The 25,374-nt window shown below is 37.3% G+C and overlaps 1 protein-coding gene across 1 annotated transcript; it reads left to right on the top strand.

Moving 5' to 3' along the window:
* Positions 1 to 21,832: 21,832 nt before the first annotated feature.
* Mgp (matrix Gla protein) lies at positions 21,833 to 25,080 on the top strand. Its single transcript, XM_020167679.2, has 4 exons — positions 21,833 to 21,992; positions 23,374 to 23,406; positions 24,228 to 24,303; positions 24,717 to 25,080. The coding sequence occupies exons 1-4, from the start codon at positions 21,932 to 21,934 to the stop codon at positions 24,856 to 24,858; spliced, it is 312 nt and encodes a 103-aa protein (XP_020023268.1). The 5' UTR covers positions 21,833 to 21,931; the 3' UTR covers positions 24,859 to 25,080.
* Positions 25,081 to 25,374: the final 294 nt, after the last annotated feature.

Raw genomic sequence — 25,374 nt, forward strand, 5'->3', positions numbered from 1 at the left:
GCACAGAGCTGCCAGGGACACAAAGAAGATCTGTGAGCAGAGCTGAAAGACAGCAAGTAACACCTTAAACCTCAGGATAGATCTGAACAATTCAGGAGACTCCACAGAGCTTATCACTTTAGTTTGGAAAGTTATGTTGGTTCCTCCAAGAATGAATTTGTTGGAACCTACTGGTTTTCCCCTCTAAAAAGGGGGGGAAGGGAGTTTGTTTCCTAGGAAGACCATACAAATTAGCCTTCTCTGAATAAATTGACTTTGGGGAATTTAGCTAGTTACTTAATGAGTCTTCAGAAATTTGTAAGCGTAGGTTAGACCAAATATTTATGGATCAAAATTACACCCATAGGTGAGAAGAAAGTATGAAGAATAAGAAAATAATTTTTTATAGATAAGTGTTTGTGATGAAGGGAAAAGACCAAGAATAATAAAGGCAAAAGGAAACACATATAAAACAAAAATGAAGAAACTAAAGCTTTTTTGCCTTATGAAATGAGGAGACACCAATGTTTGTTTTCTGTCTCTGTCTGCCTCTCTCTCTCTCTCTCTCTCTCTCTCTCTCTCTCTCTGTATGTGTGTGTGTGTGTGTGTGTGTGTGTGTGTGTGGTCTGTTCCTGGAGATGACTGCAGAAACTCTAGGAGCTGAAGGCCATCAACAATTCATATTAATCAAGTCAACAATTTTAAGGTAGCCTGGAGTCAGGGAGGGAGTTCAAATGTGAGTTCCGATCATAGCAGAACTGCAGCATACACTGCTGCTCTCTGAACAAATTGAGATTCCTAAGCCTAAAATGGGAATCACACCAGTACCTGAAAAAGTTTCTATGAAAATTAGAAATGGGTTAGGTACCTGAATATAATGTATACCCAAATAATAACAATTATTATTGACTGTATAAAGTATATGGAACTACATAAATAAAAACACGATTCTTAACCTCATAAGCAATGAACATGTGATGCATTAAATTTAAAAATATAACTAAGACATCTTAGGCTAGCTGTGATAGCACATAACTGTAATCCCAAACACTTGGGAAGAGGTAGACATAGAATAGATCAGTTTGAGGCCCGCCCAGGAGAAAGCATGAAACCCTATGTATATGAAAAATAAAGCAAAAAGTAAAATGACTTGAGTCACTACATGGCTCAAGTGGTAGAGCAGTTGCCTAGCAAGCATAAGGTTTAAATTCAATCCCCAGGACTAAAGCAAACAAAAAAATAGCTAAAAATTCTCTGAAATCATTGAGGAAAGAGAGCAAAATGTTTAAAATGTTGTAAAATTTGTCTCTTAAAACAAACATACTACAATGACTTGTCATTCTTTTAGAAACAGAATTTTTTCCTAAATGGTGCCAAGGACAATTAAATAGTTTAGCAGTGGTCACACAAGAAATAGGCTTTCAATAATGAGCAAAAAGAACAATGCTGGAGGTATCACAATACCAACTTCAAACCATACTACAGAGCCATAGCAATACAAACAGCATGGTACTGGCACAAAAACTGACATGAAGACAAGCGGAACAGGATAGAAGACACAGATATGTATCCATGAAGCTACATCCACCTGATTTTTGAAAAAGCACCCAAAACATACTATGGAGAAAAGACAGCCTTGTCAACAAATGCTGAGAAAACTGGAAATCTACATGCAGAAAACTGAAACCAGATTCATGGCTTTCACCCTGTACAAGTATCAACTCAAAGTGGATTAAGGACCTTAATGTAAGACCTGAAACATTGAAGCTAGTGCAGGAAACAGCAGGGAATACACCAGAACTAATAGGCATAGGCAATGACTTCCTAAATAGAACTCAAATGTCTCAGCAACTAAGAGAAAGAATTGACAAGTGGAACTACTTGAAACTAAAAAGCTGCACAACAAAAGAAATAGTTACCAGATTGAAGAGGCATCTCACAGAATGGGAGAAAATTTTTGCCAGCTATACATCTAACAAGGGATTAATAACCAGATTATACATGGAGCTCAAAAATCTAAACTCCTCAAAAATCAATGACCCAATGAAGAAACACACAAATGAACTGAACTTAGCTTTTTCCAAGGAAGAAGTCCAAATGGCTTAAATACACACACACACACACACACACACACACACACACACACACACACACACATGCACACATGAAGAAATGCTAAACATCCCTGGCCATAAAGGAAATGCAAATCAAAACCACATTAAAATTCTACCTCACTCCTGTTAGATGGCTATCATCAAGAACACAAACAACAAATGTTGGCAAGGATGTGGGAAAAAGGAACCCTCATACACTGCTGGTGGGAATGTAAATTAGTACAACCACTATGGAAAACAATATGGAGCCTTCTTAAAAAACTAAAAATAGATCTGCCATATGATCCAACACTATCACTCCTAGGGATATTCCTGAAGGAATGTAAGCCAAGATACAATAAAGACACTTGCACACCAATGATTATTGCAGCAGTATTCACAACAGCCAAGGAATGGAAACAACCCAGGTGCTCTATAACTGATGAAAAATAAAGAAAATGTTATATATATATATATATATATATATATATATATATATATACATACATATATACACATACACACACACAATAGAGTTTTTTTCAGCCATAAGGAAGAATGAAATCATGTGGTTTGATGGATGCAACTGGAGGACATCATGTTAAGTAAAGCCAGACTCAGACAGACAAAGGCCATGTGTTTTCTCTCACATGTTGTAAACAGACACAACATAAATATAGACAATATTATGAAAAAGGTGAATATGGGTGATGTACTTTTTATAAAAGAATGAATATAGAATTTTAAACCTGTTGAAATCACCATAGCAAGGGGACTAAGGTAGAAAAGAGGGAAATAGGGAAATGAACCAATTCAAGTTATAAAACATGGAAAAGTCACAAGAAAACTCCTTGTAGAGCTGTCTTAAATAAACAAAACACCTTTTTCTCAAAAAGGAAGAATAGGAAGGCAAAACAGGTCCTGTCTGGAGGATGGTACCAGTGGGAGGGGTGAACATAAGGAAAGGGTATAAGAGGGTAAACATAGTAGAAATATTATGTACTCATGTATGAAAATGGAAAAATGAAAAATTATTCCAGGAATAGGAGGAGAGGGGGATAAAGGAGAATGATGGAGGGGGTGAATTCAACTATGATATAGTGTAAGAACTTTTGAAAATATCACAATGTACCCCCAGTACAACAATAATGTAATAAAAAATAAATAGGTCTTCTTCTGGTCTATGGAAAAGGGAAAGGAAAGCATTTCTAAGGAATGGAGTGATGTGAAGCAAAGAAACCAGGTGTCTGAGATCATCCTGAGCCTTTAAACACCATCCACCTTCTGCCCAGCACTGTGGGAAGAAACTCCTGAGGGCCTTAAATAAGAGGATCAGAGCTACCTTCAGGACTTTCTCTCTTTTCCTGGTATCTGCACTGGGCTCAGAGACCTATTGCAGCCCTCAACTCTTGACTTTCCACCCCATTTCCCTTCCACAGCACATACCATTATTCCTCTGGTTCTACCCCTTGGTTCCTCACTCAATAAGAATTTGAACTTGATTCTTGTGTCTGTTTCTGATCCCTCCACATGACTCAACTTGATCCCAGGAGGTTATTAGAGCTAGTGTTCATGCCAAGTTCTTGGTCCCTAGAGAGGGAGTGAAAAAAGACATGGAAAATATAAACTATTTGCTAATTAACTTGCCTGAAGCAGACAATGTGGGAAGATGAGTAGTTAAAAACACTGGAAGAATCTTTTGCAAAAATACAGAGGTCTTTCCACATTGCCTCTCTCTTAAAACACTCTGCACTTGCCAAAAATTATATTAAATGAGAAGGTCCATAGCCCACCAAAGGCTAAGTGACAGACTGAAACTTTAGGTCTGAAGTTATGCCAGGTCACTAGGCTGTCTATGTAGCCAAAGTCAGCCTCCAGGGTGGGAAGGGCTTTCTCTTACCTTCTTAAATGAAAGCATAGAAATATATTTATGGTCATGGTTATGTTTCTTAAAACAAACCCAATTATAAGCCATTATTAAGAAAGTGATTTAGCAATACTTTCAGTATGACTTGGTCAAACAACAAATGTGTCTTGATCGCCTACTCTATACAAATAACTCCTTGAGCTCATGTGGTTTAAATTCTCTATATTTAACTCAATTTTGTTGAAATTGTACGATATATTGTTTGGTTTTGTTATTATTACTCATGAAGGAGTCAAAAGGGTAAGCAAAATGAAATGACAGTCACTCCTAACATTTCATCCTTTTTATCTGTCCCTAGGTAAAAACAGTTGGTCCTATCCAGGAAGATAGGTGGGAGTCCATTTAAAGAAAGGGACAATTCTACTTATGTTGAAAAACAAAGATGAGTTTCATTGCATGGGCCAATAACTTCCAAATTTATATTTCCAGTTCAGATGTGACATTGAACCTCAATTACTTATTCCATATGTCTATCTAGTTATCACAAAAATATCTCCAACTCACTTATAAACATTTTACGTCTCCTTGAAAACTGAGCTACTCTAGATTAACACCAGTTGTGGAAAACAAAAATGAAGGAGCCATTCTCCATTCACCAGGCCTCCATTCCTACATTCATCGATTCCCCATTACCTCCTAAATCCTAAATAAATGGCATATCCCTCTCCACTTCCTCCTTCTTAAACATTATCTCATTTAAGCAACCATTACCTGAGCTGGGTTACTATAACACCTCCATACCCAGACAATTTCCTTATACCAACTCCTGCCCCTCTTAATCTATTTCCTGAGTGCTACCAGGCTCATTTATAAAAACTACAACTTAATTATACCTCTCCTTTCCTTAAAGTTCTTCAATGGTTCCCCATGTCCTTTAAGAATTTTTAAAAACCAGGTCATTTGTATTTTTACATCATCCTGCCTAATTCTCCAGCCTCAACTCCAATCTTTTAATTCCCAGAGTCTCATTCTGCCTGTAACCTGTACAGTTACTCTTCCTTCAGTCTGTAACGCTTTCTCTTCCTGTTCTTCCTGCTCCATTTATCCATTTAAATCTTATTTACACCCCAAACTGCAGATCAAACATTATTCTTTAAGAAATTGTTTTCTAACCCCCTAATCTAATCTGGATCTTCTGTCTCACAAACTTTTTTTTTTAACTTTATTTTTCCTTTGGAGATACTGGGTTTTGAACTCAAGGCCTTGGACTTGCTAGGCAGATGCTCTACAACTTGAACCATTCCCCGCACCACCTCCCCCAGCCCTGTTTTGCTTTAGTCATTTTTCAGGTAGGGTCTCAAATTCTTGCCGAGGCTGGCTTTGAACTATAATCCTCTTGCCTAAAACTCCCACATAGCTGGGACCACATGTACACATCAAAACACCCAGTTTGTTGGTTGAGATAGTCTTGTTAACTTTTTGGCTAGGTTGGACTCAAACCACAATCCTTCCAATCACTGCCTCCCAAGTAGGTGGGATAACAGACTGAACTCTACACCCAGCTGTCATGGAATTTTTAGCTGTACTTTTCTGTCATTAATTTTATCAAAGTTTAAAATCATGCATTTCCATAATTACTTCCTTCCCCCAAAACTGTGTGTTCTCTTCAGGTAAAGGTCTACCAGTCTTGGTCGATAGCACAGCACAGCATGCTGGTGAACATCTGATGGGAATAGACCCAAAGAACACCCAAATATGAAGAAGGGAATTGAATATCCAGTGAAATAGGTTCAGATCCTCAAAGTCATTCCTCTGATCTCTGTCACTGCTTAGCGCTTACCACTACCTTATGCAAAATTATTGACTTATTTTATAAGTTTGTTGTTTGTCTCCACTAAGAGAATTAATCTCCAGGAGAGCAGAGTTTCCACTCTTTTGTTCAAGGCTGTATTCTCAGTGTCAAGAACAGTGTCTGCTCACCAATACTAGGGGCTTGATAAGTAAAATGGCTGGAAAATGAACAAAAGTGAGCGCCATATTAAGGTGAAAAAGAAATTTTAGCCAGGTGCTGGTGGTTCACATCCATAATCCTAGCTACTTGGGGAGCTGAAACTGGGATGATCTCAGTTCAAGGCCAGCCCAAGCAAGTAATTTGAGAGACTCCCATCCCCAAAACACTCAGAGCAAAATGGACTAGAGGTGGGGCTCAAGCAGTAGAGCACCTGGTTTGTAAGCATGAAGGCCTAAGTTCAAACCCCAGCCCCACCAAAAACAAAAAAGAAAAAGAAATTTTAAAGAAACATTTCAAGAGAAATGGCTCTTATGCTAAAAAGGAATTTTCACACCAGGAAAGGAGATGATGTCTGTAAAGAAATCAGTATAAATGTGTGAGTGTGGCCAGTGTAACACTGGAAAGTAAAGATGACTAGCTAGAAAAGTAGCTACAGAGGACACTGACACAAGAAGCAGCTGTGAGATGTGTGGATACATTATTGCGAGTTAATGAACCCTTATAAATCTTTATTATTGTTATTTTAATAAGGATGGATAAAACCAACAGCTAGTAGCCAGAAAGAAAACCATTAACATCTTTTGTTGTACGTACCACATATAACCACATCCAGTGCAGAACAAGCCTCTAATGTCGTTCCACTGTTTTTCTATGTTCTAAGGAGCCCACATTTTGAAACTGCACTGTGGTAAACCTGTGGACTAGAAGGAAGGGATTAAGGCCATTATTCTAGACAAGGTTGAGCTAAGAGGCAGAGAAATGAGTAGTGCAGAGAAACCAAGATTATTCATACTAATTTTTCATTCCTCCCATGCAGAAAAGTTAAATATGCAAAAAAAAAAAAAAAAAAAAAAAACCTTCCTGGTGTTGGACTCTGAAGAAGGAAGTACAGACCACAGGCCTGACAGACTGAGCCTTCATTACTCCTGAGGAAGATCTATGACTTGAAATCCAAAAGCCTCTACATTTTTGTTACTGTGACATTTGAGTGACCACCTGAGCTTTATAAATGATGATTATTTTTAGTGGTACTGGGATTTGAATTTAGAGCCTTAAGCTTACTAGGCAAGTGTTCTGCCCTTGAGCCACAGCCCCAGACTGAATTTCTTGGGGTCTGAGTCAGATGCATCTTTGAATTGAAAGCAACTAGCACCTCACACAGTGTGTGTCACACTCGTTTATATGCAATAAACATTGTTGAATAAATGAGGTAATAAGTAACCATAAAAAATCCATCCACCAGAGTAGAGATTGTGTGGATACTTGTCGGTAACTGGGAGGAAAAGCATTCCACATGAAAATTAAAAAGTTAAATCTACTCTGGAGACTAATTTAGGGTCTAAGTATATCCTGCCTTCGTGTTCAAGAATTTCCAAGCTGGTAAATTAATATGAAATTCCACCCACATAGGCACTTGCAGAAAAGACAGAAAAATTTTGGAAAGATAATCTCATGGTTGCTTAGAAATTTCACAAATAACAGACCAAATAAGATAATCTCATTATCCAAAATTACCAAATACATGAGAACACTAGTCACCAAAAGCATGAATCGGGAGACATAAAAACCAAGAAGGGAAACTAAGTCAACAGGAGGAAAGATTTTTAGCAAACTGCTCAGAACTCAGCAAAAAGATAAAGGAATGGGCAGCCTAGAAGATAAAACGAGAGCCGGATGTGGCGACTCGAGCTTGCAATCCTCGCTCCTCCGGAGGCAGAAACCTGGAGGGTTGTAGTTCAAGGCCAGTCTAGGGGAAAACAGTTTGCAAGATCCCATCTCATTCAATAAAGAGCTGGGTGTGGGGGCACATGTCTGTCATCCCAACTACTTGGGAAGTATAAACAGAAGAATAGTGGTCCAGGCCAGCCTGGGCATAAAACAAGACCTTATCTCAAAAATAATCAGAGCAAAAAGGGTTGGAGGCATGGCTCAAGGAGTAGAGTACCTGCCTAGCAAGCACAAGGCCCTGAGTTCAACTCTAGTACCACCAAAAAAGAAAATATAAAACACAAACAAAAAGATCCAACACAAACCAGTAAAAGTTGCAGAAGGTGGCACTAAAGGAATGTAGAAGAGGTGATATTTGAAGAAATAGTGCCTTAGGATTTGCCTGAATTAAAGAAGGAAATAAAGAGCCATGTAAATAAATATGCAGCCACATATACCTGCATCCTAGTAAACATACAATGTTAAAGAAGCAAAGAAAAATATTTAAATCGCCAAAGAGAAAAGACCTCAGATTTTTCAACAAGATCAGAAGAAAAAGATCTTCAACGTTAAGGGAAAGCAACTTTCAAACTAAAATTTTATTCCTCGGTAAGCTATCATTTCAGACGAAAGACAAAACAAATGTATTCTCAGATAAATACTATAGTTGCTCACGACTCACAAATCCTTACTGATCAAGAGTTAATTCAGAAAATGATACAAAGGTAGAATACTTAGAGACTGGTAAAGAGGCGTGTAAAGGAATGACCATATAGGGTACTAATGATAATAGTGATTGATTGTGGGACTACTTTAATCACCATTAAAACCTAATATCCTTGTATTTATCAAGGATATTCACAAATATTGGTTTTTCCTCTGATATTGTAAAATCTGAGGTCTTTGGATTCTGCTAGCTAATGCTTTGTTTAGCATTTGAGTGTGACCAACTATCATATAGCTGACTATAAATTTGTTTTCTTCAGGAGTTTCTATCTAGTTAGCCAAGAGTTCCCCAGTTTTATAAAATAAGCTAAACATCATAATTTCTCTTGAATTTTGTGGAACAGCTTGTATATCTTGTATACAGTAGAAACTATTTCTCAAACACACACACACAAAAATCAAGGCCTAACCAATCAGGACTTTGGCCTGGGAGATTTGGGGATAGAGGTATTGGACGGACATTTATTGATTTGTTCAAATTTTCTATTTCCTCTTATACCAATTTTTGGATGTAACACTTTATTTGCAGAGATATCAGTCTTATTTATCTTTTAAACATGAGTTTCTGTAAATGTTTTCATTATTACATTTTGTTCTCTATTTCACTGATTTCTTACTGCATCATGTTATTTCTTTCCTTCTTTCCTTGCATTGTTCTGTTCTTTTTCCAATGTTTTCAATTGCATGCTTAGGTCACTTATCTCCAGTCTCTTGTTTTCTGGTTAATTTATGGGATGTCATACATTTTCCTCTCAGTACTTTATTGGCTCTTGCAAATTTGGATTATTATTCAGACATAAGCATTCTTTTATTCCCTTTTATCTTTCTATCCTTTATATCACTTATTCTAGGGATTATTTAGTAATATATTATTTAACTTTGAAATGCTTGGAATGTTATAGCTATTGTTTTAACCTTAAATTCTAATGTTATTGCATTATGATCAGAAAGAGCAACCCATGAGATAGTGATACTTTGGAATTATTGAAGCTTCCTTGTGTGATGATATAGAATATTTTCTAAAATATGGTAGAAAAACAATGAGTATTCTTTGTTTGGTGTGCGGTTTTTGAGTTTCAAAGAAAGGCATATTAAAGCATTCAGTTTTGCATACTGAGCTGCATAATAAGTTCCAGGCCAGCATCGGCAACATAGCAAGACACTGTCTTGAACAAGTAAATAAATAATTTAAAATAACATAAAACAAAATATCCCTTTTTATAATTTGTTTACCCTTTAACTTATGTAACCTATTGCTTGATCTAGTCACAGTTTGCGAGGGTAGGTGTACACATGTTGAAATGTGAGGTACATTCATGTTTTTAAGGGCTATATTTTTCTGTTCTAGTAGAGTTTTCCTATTACAGAATATATGCCATTTCTACAATATAATGTTTTTTACACAATCAAAGACTTTCTCGAAGTATTTAATTATTTGTTTACATGTCTTCCTATCCCCTGCTATAGGTTATAATTTTATTATCAACTCAAACAGAGTATCCGGCATAGTGTATGTAGCTTATAAGTGTTTTGTAAATTAATGAGCAAATAAATAAAATCTCTCATTATGCATAGAAATTGTCCTGTCATCAATATGTTAATTTGTAGTTATAATTTCTTTTTAGCAAATAATTATTGAGTGCTTACTATTTGCTAAGCAATATAATGTATATTACATTTGGATACAGATCTGGGTTGACTCTAGCCTTTCCTTTTTAGACATATATAAATGATACGTAATCTGCCATAAATGAAATATGCACCCAGAGAACAGATCCAAGTCAGGTGAAAAGCTCAAGGTACATCATGAAAGCCCATGATGTACCTGTAGACAAACTCAGCTGACATCTCTGAGTCTCCATCTCCCTAGAAGAAGTGTACAAAAGTAAATTATATTTTTCATATCAAGATAATATTTAAAACTATATTTTAGAGTCATATACACATGGGAATTTTAGAGGTCTAGAAATACGTGACCTCCATAAGACCAAAATTACAGATTCATTCAGTTGCATGCATACTTTTTATTCCTGGTCTCCATCAAAGATGTTTGTACTTGACATAAGAATAGTAAGAATTGCCTCCTTTTGATGCATATATCTTTTAGTGTTGATGAATACTAGTACTATGAGTTTTTTCTTTAAGGTATTGCTTAAAACTTAGATAATTTAAAGAACAGGTCATACACCAAGGCCTGTATAAATTTATTTACAGAATCACTAAAATGTTTTAGTACATTTTCCTTTCTTGATCTTTATTTAAGGATAGTTGAAATGCCTTAGGATTCTTTCACTATCTGGTGTTTGAGCAATTAATCTAATCTTACCCCATGCGGAAACCATTTCTACAAGTCAGCATTGTGAAATCTGTTCATGGCAGCCTGTACCACTGCTGTCCTTTTATACAACACAAAGACACACTGGTGAGAAGAGCTGAGCAGTAAGTGAGGTTTTTTATTTATCTTTGAGCTTACAAAGGAAAAACCCCAGCCAGATGGACTGTGTCTGGCCCTAGAAGGGGTGAGTCCAAGTAAAACGCTTAATATAAAGTTCAGATGTGGAGGCTGTCAAGTCCAAGACAGGGTGCCAGATTAGCTAAGTTCAAAACTAACCTCCAGTTGTTTCAAGAACATTTTTATTTATGCACCATTATCCATATAATTTATTTCTGGCCACAAAATATTAAGTGTCTGAACACTTGATGTTCAAATGGTATAGAGAAGCACCAGTACCTTTGTCTGAGTTCTTACTCGTTCCCAGAAACCTTTGGCTTGGGAACATGTATCCCCAGAAATCCTCCAGCTCTGGCTGTGACCCTGTGAGAAAGTTTACCTGGCATCATTATCTGAGGATGAGAAGGAAGTACTGAAACTTGTTCCAACAAATACAGCACATATTCTTGGAAAAGGGAAAGAGACAAAATTTTCTTCCTTTCAGATATTTAGTAAATGTTCCATGAGTGTAAAAAATCTGTATTTATAGAGAAAGGAGAAACTTTGGGAGAGACATACTCTTTTTCATGAATTAATTTTTTGTATGTTAGTTATAGAGACTACATTTATATTTTTCCTTTCAACCTAAATGTTGTACTTTGTTTTAAGCTATCTGGTATAAATGAGAGAGGCTTGTTTTGATGGACCAAAAAAAAAGTGAGAAAAGAAAGAAATGAAACACTTCTTAATAAGTATTAATTGTTCATATTAACATCATGAAAAATTAATTAATTAAAGCTACCCTTTTATATCTTTTATAAATTTGTGTTTTCTTTCCATTGAACTTCTGAAATATGCATCTTGTAGAAGTTTGGTACCGCATATGGAGTCAACTCCTGTATGTAACCTTTGCGTCGTGCACAAGATGTGAAAATCCAGATGTAAGAAAACATATAGAGGGAAAATTTACATCCCAAATACAATAAGGAAACATTTTTTAAAATTTTACCCTTCTGGAAGAATTCTTGCTACTCAAGGGGTTTCGCCAAGATTTTCCTTTTAAAGAGAGTACACATTATAATTTAATTTTATAGTGTTATTATCTGAAAACTTTTGAGGAATATTGCTATTTCAAAAAAGGATAATCATTTAACTTAATAGTTGGATTGTTATATAAGCCAAAATTAGAAAAACAAAGAGTGAGCATACTATATAATTATTTAGTATTTCCAATTATATTCAGTAATTTCCATTCTTTACCAAAAAAATAAATTAATACCTTAGTTAAAGGACAAGGATATTTTTAGTTAAAGTTATGCGTCCACTGCTGTAGACCGTTAAGGGCAAGTTCATTGAGCTTTTGTGGTGTCCATGCCTGACACTGAACTTTTAGGTCAGTTCAGTTCAAGAAACATACAGAAGTACTTACTGTGGACTGGCAGCAAGTGTCAGGAATGAGGGCTGCAACAGTAAATGAGAAGTTTGTTGTAGGATGAAGTCATATAAGCAGGTAATTGCAGTATTCAGCAATGAAATTGAGTAAGATCTATGAAAAAGTATCACGGAGTTAGTGTGAAAACTCAAAAGAAGCATTTAATCCAACATGCAAAATCACTAAGAGAATTCTTTCTTCTTTAAGCAAGAACAAATTCAGTCTTTCTAGAGATAACAAGTTCCAAAATAATGAGTTGGAGCCTGGTGGATAAACATGTATGGAGAAGAGGAAGAAGATGAGACAGGTGTTTGTACCATCAATAGCTAGGAAGAGTGTGTGCAGCAAGAGACAAAATAGAATGTCTGTATAATTAAAAAAAAAAGATAAGTGCTGGTAAAGAAATTAAACACAACACTAAGGGAGTTTTTAAAAAAAGAAAATCCAGATGGGTAGCTTCAGTAAGATATTATGTAGCAGATGTAGTTTAGGCTAAGCCTTTAAAAATGACCAAGGTCACTAGAAATAAGACAGGAAAGAAAAAGAAGAAAAAAAAGAGGAAAGGATACTACAAAATGTGCAAAGTTGTGACAATAAACCCTGAGGGACATCTTAAGAACAAGTTGCTCAGTTTGGCTAAAGCACTGATTACATGAAGGGAAATAGTGAAAGAAAAGAATGAAAAGACAGCTAGGAACAGAGACAAGGAAATATCATTTAATAAGCACCTATTACATTGCAGACACTTGCCAGATATTTTACAAGGGTTGTCTCTCATTGAATCTTCACAATGATTTACGAAACAATTACCACTCCTATGTTACAAGGAGGAAGTGACTTATCCAGGGTCACATAGTTAACTAGAAATAATAATGGCAGCTATTTCATGGAACATTTACTAAATGCAAGCACTGTGTCATCTACTTCCTTGCATGAATTCTCTCAATTAATTCCATGCAGAACTCTATAAGCTACTGCCTATTATCACCTCCATTTTTCCAGAAGAAAACGAGCATCAGAGAGATGGTAGTGATAACTGAGTGACAAATCAAGCCAAATTCACATTGAGTCCTCCTGATTCCAAAGCCTGGGCTCTTTTCCACTCTCTCATGATGCCATCAGTAAATTGGGGGAGCATGTAAGATGGAAATTGGCTTAATTCTGTAAGTAATGCAAATCTGTTGTGTTTTAAAGATGAGTAAGATCCAGAGGCTAAGCTCAGAAAACTGGTGGAGAAACAAGATAAATGAGTGTCCATGCTCGACTCTCATTTTCACTATCCCACACTACAGAGCATATCCATTTCACTGTCCTACTGACATCTCAAAATAGAACAAGAGAAAATACATCACATTACATCTTGTTTCCTTCCCTTTGGTTCCCATCTTACTCCCACTCATGGATCCCCTTCCAAAAGACTAAGAATCCCAGTGTGAAAAGTTCCCTTTCATTCTCTCAAAATAAAAGTCTCTTTCAAAATTCCATAATGGCAAGGAAATAAATAACGTAGGATTGTGAGAAGACAGGAAAGACAGAGAATAATAAATTAGAAGAATCGGAGACAGAGGCGAGGCCACCAAGATTCGGACAAACACTGATTATAGGAATTCTAAAACAAGTACCAGAGGGCAGGACTGAAATAAATTTCTACAGATCAGCCTAAAGCCCACTTCAATGCCTTTTGTTCCATAACAATTCTATCGGGGAGAATCAGATGTGGAAATAATCTCTTATTTCACGGCCTGTTCACTTCTTAGCTGGATAAGCAAAGGGATACCCTGCACTCTACTTTTCTTAACACTAACTTGGAAACGTTTCCTTTGTGTTCTCTCTAAGCTGCCTTTTCTGAATTTCATCTCATCTCTTTTGCAAGAATTACATGATTAAACCAAAGAGAGGAATTGCAGAGTTTCAGATCTCTTCTGTGAGAAGGAGATTTTACTTTCACAGACCAAACACTGGCTGGAAAGATTGCTTTTTTTTTTTTGTCCCAAAGATTTCAATGCCTATCAAGGTCCAAAGCGAATGCATCAAGTTACTTGACTGCAACTGGGAAGAAACAGCAGGCAGGGCTGACTGACAAGCAGAGATTTGAATGGAGCTTTTGCAAGGCATCTTGTTAGTGGTTTCCAGTCCTAGGTGTGGACATCCAAACACCAAGCAGTCCTGGAAGGACCACTTGCAAACTTGCATGAAGAACAGAGTGTTCCTTCAAACACTGGCTTATATAATAATTTCTTTATCTTGTTTATCCACTTGAAGGATGAAATAATTTAGAAGCATAAAACTACAGAGGTCTATTCCAACACTTCTGTTTCAAAACATAAATGACTTGCTGAACAGTCACACAGCCATTGAGTGGCAGCATCAGAACCCAAATGAGCTTTTCTGGATTCAGCTTTTGTTCTCATTGGACGAGGCCTTGCTAATTCTATTCCTCCCATTTCTTGCCTTCTCTCCTCTGCTTTGGTTATCACTAAGATTGCTTTGGCAATCTATTCCTCAAATACTAGGGTTTAAAAAAAGCATAAGTGACACTAGTCCAACAAAGTTGAATCAATGTTCTTTAAAAATAACTCTGGGTATATGTGTGAATATGTGTGTATATTCTATAGATATTACATGCCAGCCCTTAAGCAGGAGGCTCTGTGTGTACTGTTTGATTTAATCCATCCAAGTCTTCTGAATTGGGTTTTATAACCCCTGATTGTGTAACTGAAAAATGGAGACTCGGGAGCTTAAGTGACTTATTGAATGTCATGCAAAGAGTAGGTGGCAGAGCCAAAATTCAAGTCCGTATGTTATTATTAATCCAAAAACTACATCCTTTAAAGAGGGGTATCTACTTTCTACAGAGCCTATCTTCAGAGTCCAATCCAGATGAACTGATGAATGTTTATCTGAGGCGGTACCAAAAGAACAAAGAAAATAGCAAAATGGAGTGAAGCTGGGGGATGCACACTCCCTTAATTTTCCTTTTTTTCCAGGGGTGATTTTGGTTTGAGAGAGCTAAGAATGTGTAAAATGGAATCTAACTATAAGACAGGAAGTTGCAGCTGTCTTCTTCTAAATTAATACATTACCGAAAGTTAAAATCACCTTAAGAAAAATTTAAAGTTGAAGAACTACTGTTGGATGAGACATAAGGTCTATTTAGATACATACCTCTGACTGAAGGATTTCAAAAAAGAGTATATTTTCATTTCTCATTTCAACTTTAAGTCACCAACTATTTTTAACTTACTTTAATAACTAATGGTTGATCATTATTATGTTTACTTAAAACTCTCTTCAACAACTCACCACTGTTTAAAGTGCTATTTCTAGCTTCCCTAATATGACTTTTTTACAACTTAAATAATCACACTTTCAAATTCTTGAGCATGGTGCTTCAGTGAGCAAATCATCCTCTCCTTTCACTTCATAACTTCACAAATGATAAACATACTCCCCCTGCCTCCATCCAACTCATTTCCCATCTCCTCACCCATCCTACCTTTAAGACTCGTGTCTCTGCCAGTCATCAATACCTCCCTCATTTCCTACAGGCTATTTGGCTCCATTTCTTAATGTTATAAATCTTCTGAACATAGAAGGGAGTGTTTTTATCTTAGTAAATTGGAATAATGAAAAGAGACTCTAAAGAATGACTGTAAGATCGATATAAAGGGATGCTTTGCTCCCAGTGAGGCCATGGTACCATGGGAGAATTTCTCTAGACATCATCTTCATCACAACACATCCAGAAAAACCAACCAGAGGCTGATGAGTAAACAGACAGCTTTTCCTAACTTCATCTCTAGCCGAGACTGCAGACATAGAACCTGTTCTCTATTTTGCTTTGACTTGAATGAGCATTTTTTAAATTGAGCCGAGATTTTCGTTTTTGCTTCAGGTCTAAGTAACTGTAGATATTGGTTTTATAGGCACTGGGAGACTGCATTCTTAATATACAACCCAGAGTGTCAGACGACAGCCAATAAACATGAGTTCATAGACACTGGGAGAAGACTTGGTGATTCCTGAACTAAAATGACAGGTTTTTGGAAAGTAGCACATTTAAGCTGGAGCATGTTTGGGGTGACAATTTAGTGTGCAAAGTAGTGGACAGAGAAATGATAGATTTAGAATCCAATACTCAACTCATCCCTTTATGTTTTTATAAGTTTTTTAATTTTCTGAGCTTAAGGGGTAATATATAAATCTTTAATTTCTACTGTCCTATTTTAAAGGATGTTGAATAAGTTATCATCTTAAATATGTGTATCTTTGTATAATTTTATCTTTTTCTATGAAATTGGGAACTCAAGGAACCCTACAGACACAATCACAAAATTACTTAAGGAGGTACCAGAACCTTAGGAAATATTGCATGGTTGTATCAGTGATTCAGCCACATTCTTGGACATCAAATGGACCTGGGTTTGAATCCTGCCTTTACCACTTAGTTGCTGTGTGACCTTGGATTAAACTGTTAGACTCCTTTGGCCCTCTACTTTCTTATATATAAGATGTGATTTATTATACTCAGGTTCTAGGATTATTACAGGACATAAATAACACATTGAATAAAAAGTTATCATCAGATTAACTAGTTTATAGCAAGTACTTTGCACATGGGAATATCACTTGGATAGTTGTATACTTCTTATTTGATAATTGCTATCTGTATTAGTCAGTCTCCCCTCCTTGCAACAAAATGCCTGAGATAATCAACTTATAAATAGAAAATGGTTATTTTGGCTTCTAGTTTGGGGGCGTTCTGATCCATGATTAGTTGGCACTATTGCTTTGGACCTGTGGGAAGACAGCAAATCATAGTATGGGTGACAGAGCAAACCCATTCTCATCACAAACCAGAGAACAAAGAAAGAAAAGGCAGAGCTCCCACAATCCCCTCCAAGGGCGCTTCTCTAGTGATCTAAGTACCTTCCACTAGCCCCCCTACACCCTCTTTAGGATTCTACCACCACCCAATAGCACCACTTAAGGACAAAGTTTAACACATGAGCGTTACTTTAACACTATCCACACTATAGCACTATCATTTTTAGAAATTGAAGCCTTTATTCAAAAACCCAAATATTGAATGTTTTCACTCATATGTGAATCTGGGCTTAAAATGATGAGGGTGGTGGTGGTGATGGTGGTGGTGGTGGTGATGGTGGTGGTGGTGGTGATGGTGGTGGTGGTGGTGATGATGGGACTTGAGTGTAAAAGGGAGGTTGTCAGGGGATCAACAAGAGAGGAAGAGGAAAAGGAGAGAGTACCAGGGGTGAAGAGGATCAAAGTACATTATATAATATATATTATATATAAATTATAAACAATATATATAAATGAAGATAGCGTAATGAAACCCACCAAATGCTGTTTCAAAAGAGTGGATGAGACAAAGGAGTTAAGGGAATATAACAGAGGAGTGAACCAGTTTGAAGTACACTGTATGCATCAATGGAAATATCACAATGAAACCACCTTGTACTATAATGCATGCTAAAAAAAAAAAGTAAAAAAAAAATGAAGCCCTTAATAAGAAGGAAAAGGGTGAATGAAATAAGCTATATGAGAAGAAAAGAAAAATCTGCGCTGTCCCACCAGGAGATCCATTGATTCCCTCAGAAGTTTCTGCTCATGATTCTCAGATGCTCCATCCATGCCTGAGTTTGACAGACATTTATTTCCACTCAGTTCAGCTAAGACAAACTAAGAAGAGGAATAAGTTTTCTGTGCCTGGAAAGTCATGTCAATGAAGAAATTGGAGATGTAGAATCCATTCAAGGTTCTTCCCTTAAGAGAAAGACCCAGAGGTCAGCACTGTCCCATGAAGTTGTTCAGATTTTGGTCTCAATTCATTGTCCTAGGATGTCCTAGAAAGTGACTTCTGTTTTTATCTTCAGGGCTGCTGCTGCTTCTTTTCTTGTTTGCCTTTTTCTTTTACTGGCAATGGTGCAAGTTTTAATGCTGCCAGTTTAAAAAACATAAGATGAACTCATAAAACCAACATTGCATAAATAAAGCTGAATCTCATGGAACACCAAAAAAAAAAAAAGAAAGAAAGAAAGAAAGAAATCTGACTGGAGCCAGGAAAATTCCTCAAAGGGACAAAATGCCTTACCATCTTGAAAAAGAGTTAGAGAAAAGACAAGCAAGGACAGAGAGAGGAGACAGAATTGATAGAGAAAATATATAAACTTTACTCTTCCTGTGTCATTATTGTAGTCACTTATAAGTTGGAACTGCATGTGGTCTAGCCTTTACAAGATATCCCAATTAAAAAAATGAAACTAGCAGCCAAGAGTAATTTTTAAAATTCTAGTAATTCTTGGTTGTTATCAAACAATATTTTATAATCTCAAATAATCCTGTTCATAATCAAAAAACTCATATCTTACTTTTAATGTATCACATTCAAAAGCTATCCCAAAGTTTCTCTCCCCTTAACTCAAACTACTCACCCAGAAAGCCAAATCTGCAAAGCTCTTCTCATTTCTCTCACTCCACTTTGTTCTCCTCCATTCTTTCCTTCTCTCTTCATTCAGATGAATCAGTCTTGATCCTTTCCGATGAAAAACATGCTTCCCTCTTCAGAAGGTCCAAGTCCTCTTTATAAAAATATGCAGGTGGAGACTAGCTCAATCCCCAGAACCACAAAAATAAATACAGAGACAATAGATAGATAGATGATAGTTAGATAGATAATAGATAGATAGATGACAGATAGATGATAGATGGTAGATAGATGGATAGATGATAGATATAGATAGATAGATGGATAAATAGATAGATAGATAGATAGATAGATAGATAGATAGATAGATAGGTAGATAGATAGATAGACAGACAGACAGGTAGATAGATAAAATGTATGACAAGCCAGGTATGTTGGTTCATGCCTATAATTCCAGAACTGAGGAGAGTGAAGTAGAAGATCATGAGTTCAAGGCTAGCATGGTCTACATAGTTAAACCCTGTTTAAAAATATATATGTGAGCGACTTGCAGTTGGAGATAGAGCTCAGTGGTAGGGTGTCTGCCTAGCATGTGAAAGCCCTGGGTTAGATCCTCAGCATTTGTGGAGCTGCCATCCACAAAATTAACTTTGAGACAGGGAATAATACAAGGAAGATAAAAAAGAAGATATCTGAATTCTCACACACATTAGTAGTTTTTATAATTCCTATATAAATGGGATTTACCATAGAAGAACTCAGAAATAGATGCAGAGAGTGAAAAAGGAAAGACAGGGACCAGTGAGGAACATTTCCCAAAAGCCAAGATGGTAAAGAGAAAGGCTTACAAGCTTATGGAACCCAGTAGAAGCAGCAGTAAAATGACTTTTGTAATAAAGGTGAAAAGCTTAAGTTGGAAAAAGAAATGTGAGGCTTTCCAGTTTGGTTTCAGAGTGTAAAAATGAACAATCGTGATGTCAGAAGGCTGAAAGTGCACAGTTGCTATCTGAATTTGGGAGTAGAGGAGTCCCTAGCTGGACACGATGGAGCTAATGTACACAAAGTGATGGATATTCCAATTACTCTGATCCCATCTTTATACACCACATATGTTAGTCCATAAATATGTATAAAATGACTATGTGTTGATTATCATTTTTACTTTTTTAGAAAAGCATGTTTATAGTTGAAAGAGGGGAGGAATCTCTTTAGTTTTGGAAATAGGAAGTTGCCTACTCATTTTTTTGTTTTTTGGTGATACTAGGGTTTGAACTTGGGACCTATACCTTGAGCCACTCTACCAGCCCTTTTTTGTGGTGCTTTTTTCAAGATAGAGTCTCGTGAATTATTTGCTCTGGCTGGCTTTGAACTGTGATCCTCTTGGTCTCTGCCTCCTGGGTAGCTAGGATTACAGGTGTGAGCCACCAGTGTCCAGCGTAGCCTACTCATTTTAAGGATGAAATAGTGCAGCTGAACTTGTGTGATATGCTAACTGAGCTGGTTACATACACAATGCCAATCCTTCTTCCACAACCATGCAATGTAGTGAACTGGATCATGGATTTGCAGTTACTTACTGATAATGCAATGATTTGAGTGATTCACCTTGGGAAAAGGACACAGAAGCAACTCCAAGGGCAAGTTTGTGACTTAAACAGGAAAACAACCACCAATCTTGTGATTGGAAATGGTGATGGTTGAATTTATCAGGGGTGAACATACATTGTCTTATTTATTTATTTATTGAGATCCTTAAGATTTTATCTCAAAGAATCTATGTCTTCACATGAAAAAAATAATGGAGGGAAACCTGAATTTTATTGGTCCCTCAGAATTCCCTAATCTTCCAGATTTCGACTGAGCTACTTTGTTTAACAGGGACTCCTTCAATAATTTAAAAATGCTCTTCACAGGATGGCAGGTGGGATGGAAAGTCTATCCCAGTAAGACGAAAAGAATGAACCATGAGGCTCCACCTAGAGTTTCATAAATGCTTCTTAAAATGACTCCATTCGTCCACCCACAACTCAGTCCTTTTGCTGTTCCACCCCAGAGTCAGAGGTACGGAAGCCAAAGCTTTTACACAATGTGTAACCCTGAGAGAAGATTCTTAGGTTCCCAAGCAACAGAGATGCATCCAGTAGAAAAGGTTTTCTGATGAGAGAGAGATATCTACAAGATACCGGAGGCACCAAACTGGAGTCCTCCTGTTAGAAAAGAAACAGCCCTTGGGGGCCTCAGGGTGGGGGTGGGGGGATAGTGAAAGTGCAAGTTTGTGAAAACCTGTGTATGAGGATCCATTGCAGCAAGAGCACAGTGCAACAGTGCATAGCTAGCAGCTATTACTTGCTCTTCAGGGATGTGTCCTTTGTCTGTATCCCCTCTCCCCTCATTAGCACCTAGGATTATCAGATTAGTTAATTAGCAAGACAATGACTTAAGAAAATGAGAAGTGAGTACTCTCTTCTTTGCCTTGCTGCACTTTCTCCATCAATGATACCAGGCTAAGAGAGCATCAGTCACAGGTTGGACTAATGTCACAGCAAGTTATATATAAAGTTGCAAAGTAGGGAAATGGAATTGACCAAGTCACCAGACAGCTCTCCCCTGCTGAGCACCCGGAAAAAATGGAAAAGGTGCATATGACCAGACTCATGCTGTATTGGTATAGGACTGAACAGTCAGCCCTACTGTGGTGTCTAAATGTAACCAGCATACAAAATGAGGTACTTTGTCCCCCCACAACCCATCCTTCATCCATTGGGGGAACAAACAGAACACTGTGACTCTGTCAGTGGATTGACCCCAAAAGGCCAGTGGTCAGGGCCACGAGGGTAGATCAGAGAAGGAATTAGAAAAGCAAACCCACATTTTGGCAACTCCCCTCTCTGTGAACCTTTGCCTAGATCTGGTCCCAAACACAGGGTGGCCACAGCTTCTGCACCAGAGCAACATCCTGCTGTAGCACTGCCAGGCCCAGGAGTGAGGGAAAACTGCCCATTTTAAGTAGATAATATCTGGAAGGAATGAATATTTGGGAAAAGTCCCAGGGCTAGACTAATGCCAACCCATCCCCACCTTTTCCATTCCCCCTCCCACTGGTTCCTCCCCTTTCAGCTGCCCTGGTTCTTATAAAAACTGCTCAGCCCTTCCATAACAGCCTGTAGGAGCCTCTCCCTACTGCTGCTAAACAAGACACAGAGAGAGACCCACCCAACAACGCCCCAAGAGACCATGAAGAGCCTGCTCCTTCTTCTTGTTCTGGCTGCCTTAGCCGTGGCAGCTTTGTGTTACGGTGAGAAACCTTTCTCTGCTTTCCCCTTTGTGCTTCTGCCTTGTGTTTGCTTCCCCTTTTTCTCTCCTGCCTCCTCGTCCTCCTCTTGCTCCACTGTAATCTCAGAGAGCCAGAGCATGAATTTTACTTTCCCCAGTCTCCATGGACACAGATCCCTTCCATCAAGCCTCTTTATATTCTAAATATCCAGAAGCTTGCAAGCAACTTAACAAGCAAGTTGAGTGGTAGTTCTCTGCACACCTGGAAACTTGGATATTTCAGAAGACTTTAAATTCTCAGCCCCTGTATTCTCATTTTTAACATTTCTTTGCTGTTTAGTATGAGTTAAGAATATAAGTTAAATCACTTAAATTTACCTTTAAGAACTAAATTATTAACTCTAACCCTTACTAGGGACTTACTATTTTTGCCCAACAAGTTAATTTTAAAATTGAGTTTTACACTTAAGGAATTCCAGAAAAAAATGAATTTCGTAATTTCTATTGCCAAAAAATAATTTTTTCTGGCATCTGTATAATGTCTGTGTTTGCTCAAACAAAACTTGAAGGAAATTTGAATCCAATTTTTAAAAATAATTCCACCTTATGTTTCAATTACCTAGATATTTTAGCTGTTTTTAAGCCTACATTACCTTAACAACCCCAGCTATTCTGCTTCTCACTCCTGAGATTATTCACAAATTTTCTTTATAAGAGGATTTGACTTCTTTACCTCCTTTTTTTAACTTTTGAAGCAAACTCACTTGCTTACAAACATAAGTCCTATTCACAAATTTACCTGTTGTGCTCAGGAAAGCGGTAGGAAGAGGAAACTTTTGCTTTGACAGCCTCTGCACTGGCATCGTGCCCAGGGTGAGCTGTCAGCTGCAGACAGTGGTTTCTGAGGCTGCTAATTTAACACGCGTTCTTAAGAGCCTTTCGGAACCCTCTTAGAAACTGTCTTGGTCAAGCCCAGCTAAGCAAATGGCCTGCAAATCTCTGTCTGGAGAAGTCTGGCTATTCTGTGCCCTCCTGTAACCCTCCTTGACCCTACTCTCCAAGCAGGCCCCAAATGACTCAGAGAAGGCTCTCTGGAGACTTCTGTGTGGCACTTAACATGTCCTTTTGTTCTCTAAAGAACTCAGAGCCCTTGATAAATTTTAGCCAAGACTGGTCAATACCTCCTTTGACATCAGACAGACTAAAGTGTAGAGATATTCACAGCAAAGACAGAGCTAGAGAAGCAACTCACAAATCCTGAATTCCTGGAATTTGTTAATAACCACATTGCTAAATATATTCTTCACATCTTTTTGACTCTTGCCTTTCCTTCCACCCCTATACTTAGACTAATTCAACGTGTGATGAATAACTACATATTGAATCTTTTTTTTTAATTCCAGAATCTCATGAAAGCATGGAGTCTTATGAAATTAGTAAGTAAATATTTGACTTCCTTATTTCAATATCTTGCATTAAAGAATCTCTCCCCATTTTTAAGAAAACAAAGTGGTAAGACATATAACAGAGAGGAAAGACAGGGCCTCTTTTGGAAAACTAAAGTCAATTTAAGAACCCAGTGACTGTCAAAATCACCAAATGAGCAATATTTAAAGCTTGAAGAAGTATATTATGACATTTCAACTGTGTTCAACATACTTAGGAGTCATAAAATCTCATTTGGAAATTTTGAGTTGGCACCACATCCACCACACAAATGGAAAATGAAGAGTAAAAACAAATGGCAAAGCACAGAATGAGAGGCCAAGTCAGCTGGGAGACCACAGGCGTCAGCATTAAACACTGTTGAATATCTGAACTTAAAATGACTAAGGATGGTAAGACACAGAATATCACTCCCACTTTTAATTTGTTCAATATTTTCATAGTGTTTAAACTGCTCGTGCACTGGTAATATGTTATAAACTACACTTTATAAGAACTCAGCATGAGACAATTTCTCCTCAAATAAATTGAAAACACACTGAGTGGGAATTACCCAATATAAGAAAGGCAAGATGATTGTCCAAAGAAGAACAAACAAAATTGTTGTGGCCTGTATGACAAGTCTCTAAGGCACACAGGTGGGTTGTTGATCTCCTCTGGTCGGATAGTTTATGAAATCTGCTTTACCTAACTCTGGTTACATAAAATACGAGTCAATGAGTTTTAAAAATGTTTGTGCCACAGAAGATTCATGGTAGTATTTTCAGCTACTGTTTCCCTAAAATTGCATTTACTTCTTTTCTGTTTTCAGATCCCTTCATTAACAGGAGAAATGCTAATACCTTTATGTCCCCGCAGCAGAGATGGCAAGCTAAAGCCCAAGAGAGGTGAGTACCAGAACTTCATGGTGGGGGGAGGGGTCCCCATCACCAATCTGAATGGAGTAACAAAGAGATTTCATCACAGATTACTTCTCATTGTGTCTTAAAGTCAATGAATTAAAAACCAATATACAGAAACAACTGAATAATGAGAAGATTATTTTGTGAAAGACTCAGAAACTCAGAAAGGAGAGGGGAAGAAGGGCAGAAAGAAAAATTTTCATTTTTAAAAGAAAGTAAAAAAAATAAACAAAAAAAAAAGTTCTACCTTCCCTCCCTGTTCTTCAAATATCTCTTAGTATTGAGGTAAAGGGCTCTCTCCAGTATTCCCTTATGCCTTCTTTACTGCCTTTTCCATTTTTAAAATTTCCTCATTCTCTTTATACTTCTCAATTTTTGCCTCTCTTTGCACTTTCTAGGATCCGAGAACGCAGCAAGCCAGCCTACGAGCTCACTCGGGAAGCCTGTGATGACTACAGACTTTGTGAACGCTATGCCATGGTTTATGGATACAACGCTGCCTATAATCGCTATTTCAGGCAGCGCCGAGGGGCCAAATGAGGGGGGAAAGGAGGAATAGCTTTTGTTCTGGACTCTGAAGGCTGGTTTTGTATCCCCTTGCACTAGCATTACTGAAATATATAGACATATACATGATGCTTGTTTGTTTCCTACATAATCTGGCTACACTCTTCCTTCCTGCCCCCAGATTGATAAGTAATGGAAATGCAGTGTGTTAAAATGTGTTATTATACATAATAAACTTCTGGTTTGATACTTTCATTTTGTGAATCCGGTTTTCTTCTGGGAAAAGTGGTGAGATATTTGCATCTTCGCCCATCTAACCAAGAATAGGAAGTGCTGTTAAATCTTGTGCCTAGTGTTGACAAGCATAGCTAATAGAACGAAACTTAGAAATCACCCACCCAAGCCATTACTATCTAGATCCTTTCTTGGTTGCAAGTAGTTTATGACTGTTTCCTATTATGCATTTTCCAGAATTTTCCACTCATAAGTATGACAATTATAAGGTTCACTTCATTTATTTCTCATCTCTTATGCATCAAGATAAAAATT

This window comes from Castor canadensis, chromosome 6, assembly GCF_047511655.1.
Source record: "Castor canadensis chromosome 6, mCasCan1.hap1v2, whole genome shotgun sequence".
Lineage (NCBI taxonomy): Eukaryota > Metazoa > Chordata > Mammalia > Rodentia > Castoridae > Castor > Castor canadensis.

Bases quoted from the DNA above. Each gene is read 5' to 3' on its own strand.
- Mgp (XM_020167679.2), top strand. From the start codon at position 21,932: ATGAAGAGCCTGCTCCTTCTTCTTGTTCTGGCTGCCTTAGCCGTGGCA. The intron at 21,993-23,373 runs GTGAGAAACCTT...TTTTAATTCCAG, and splicing joins CGTGGCAGCTTTGTGTTACG to AATCTCATGAAAGCATGGAG. The intron at 24,304-24,716 runs GTGAGTACCAGA...TGCACTTTCTAG, and splicing joins CAAGCTAAAGCCCAAGAGAG to GATCCGAGAACGCAGCAAGC.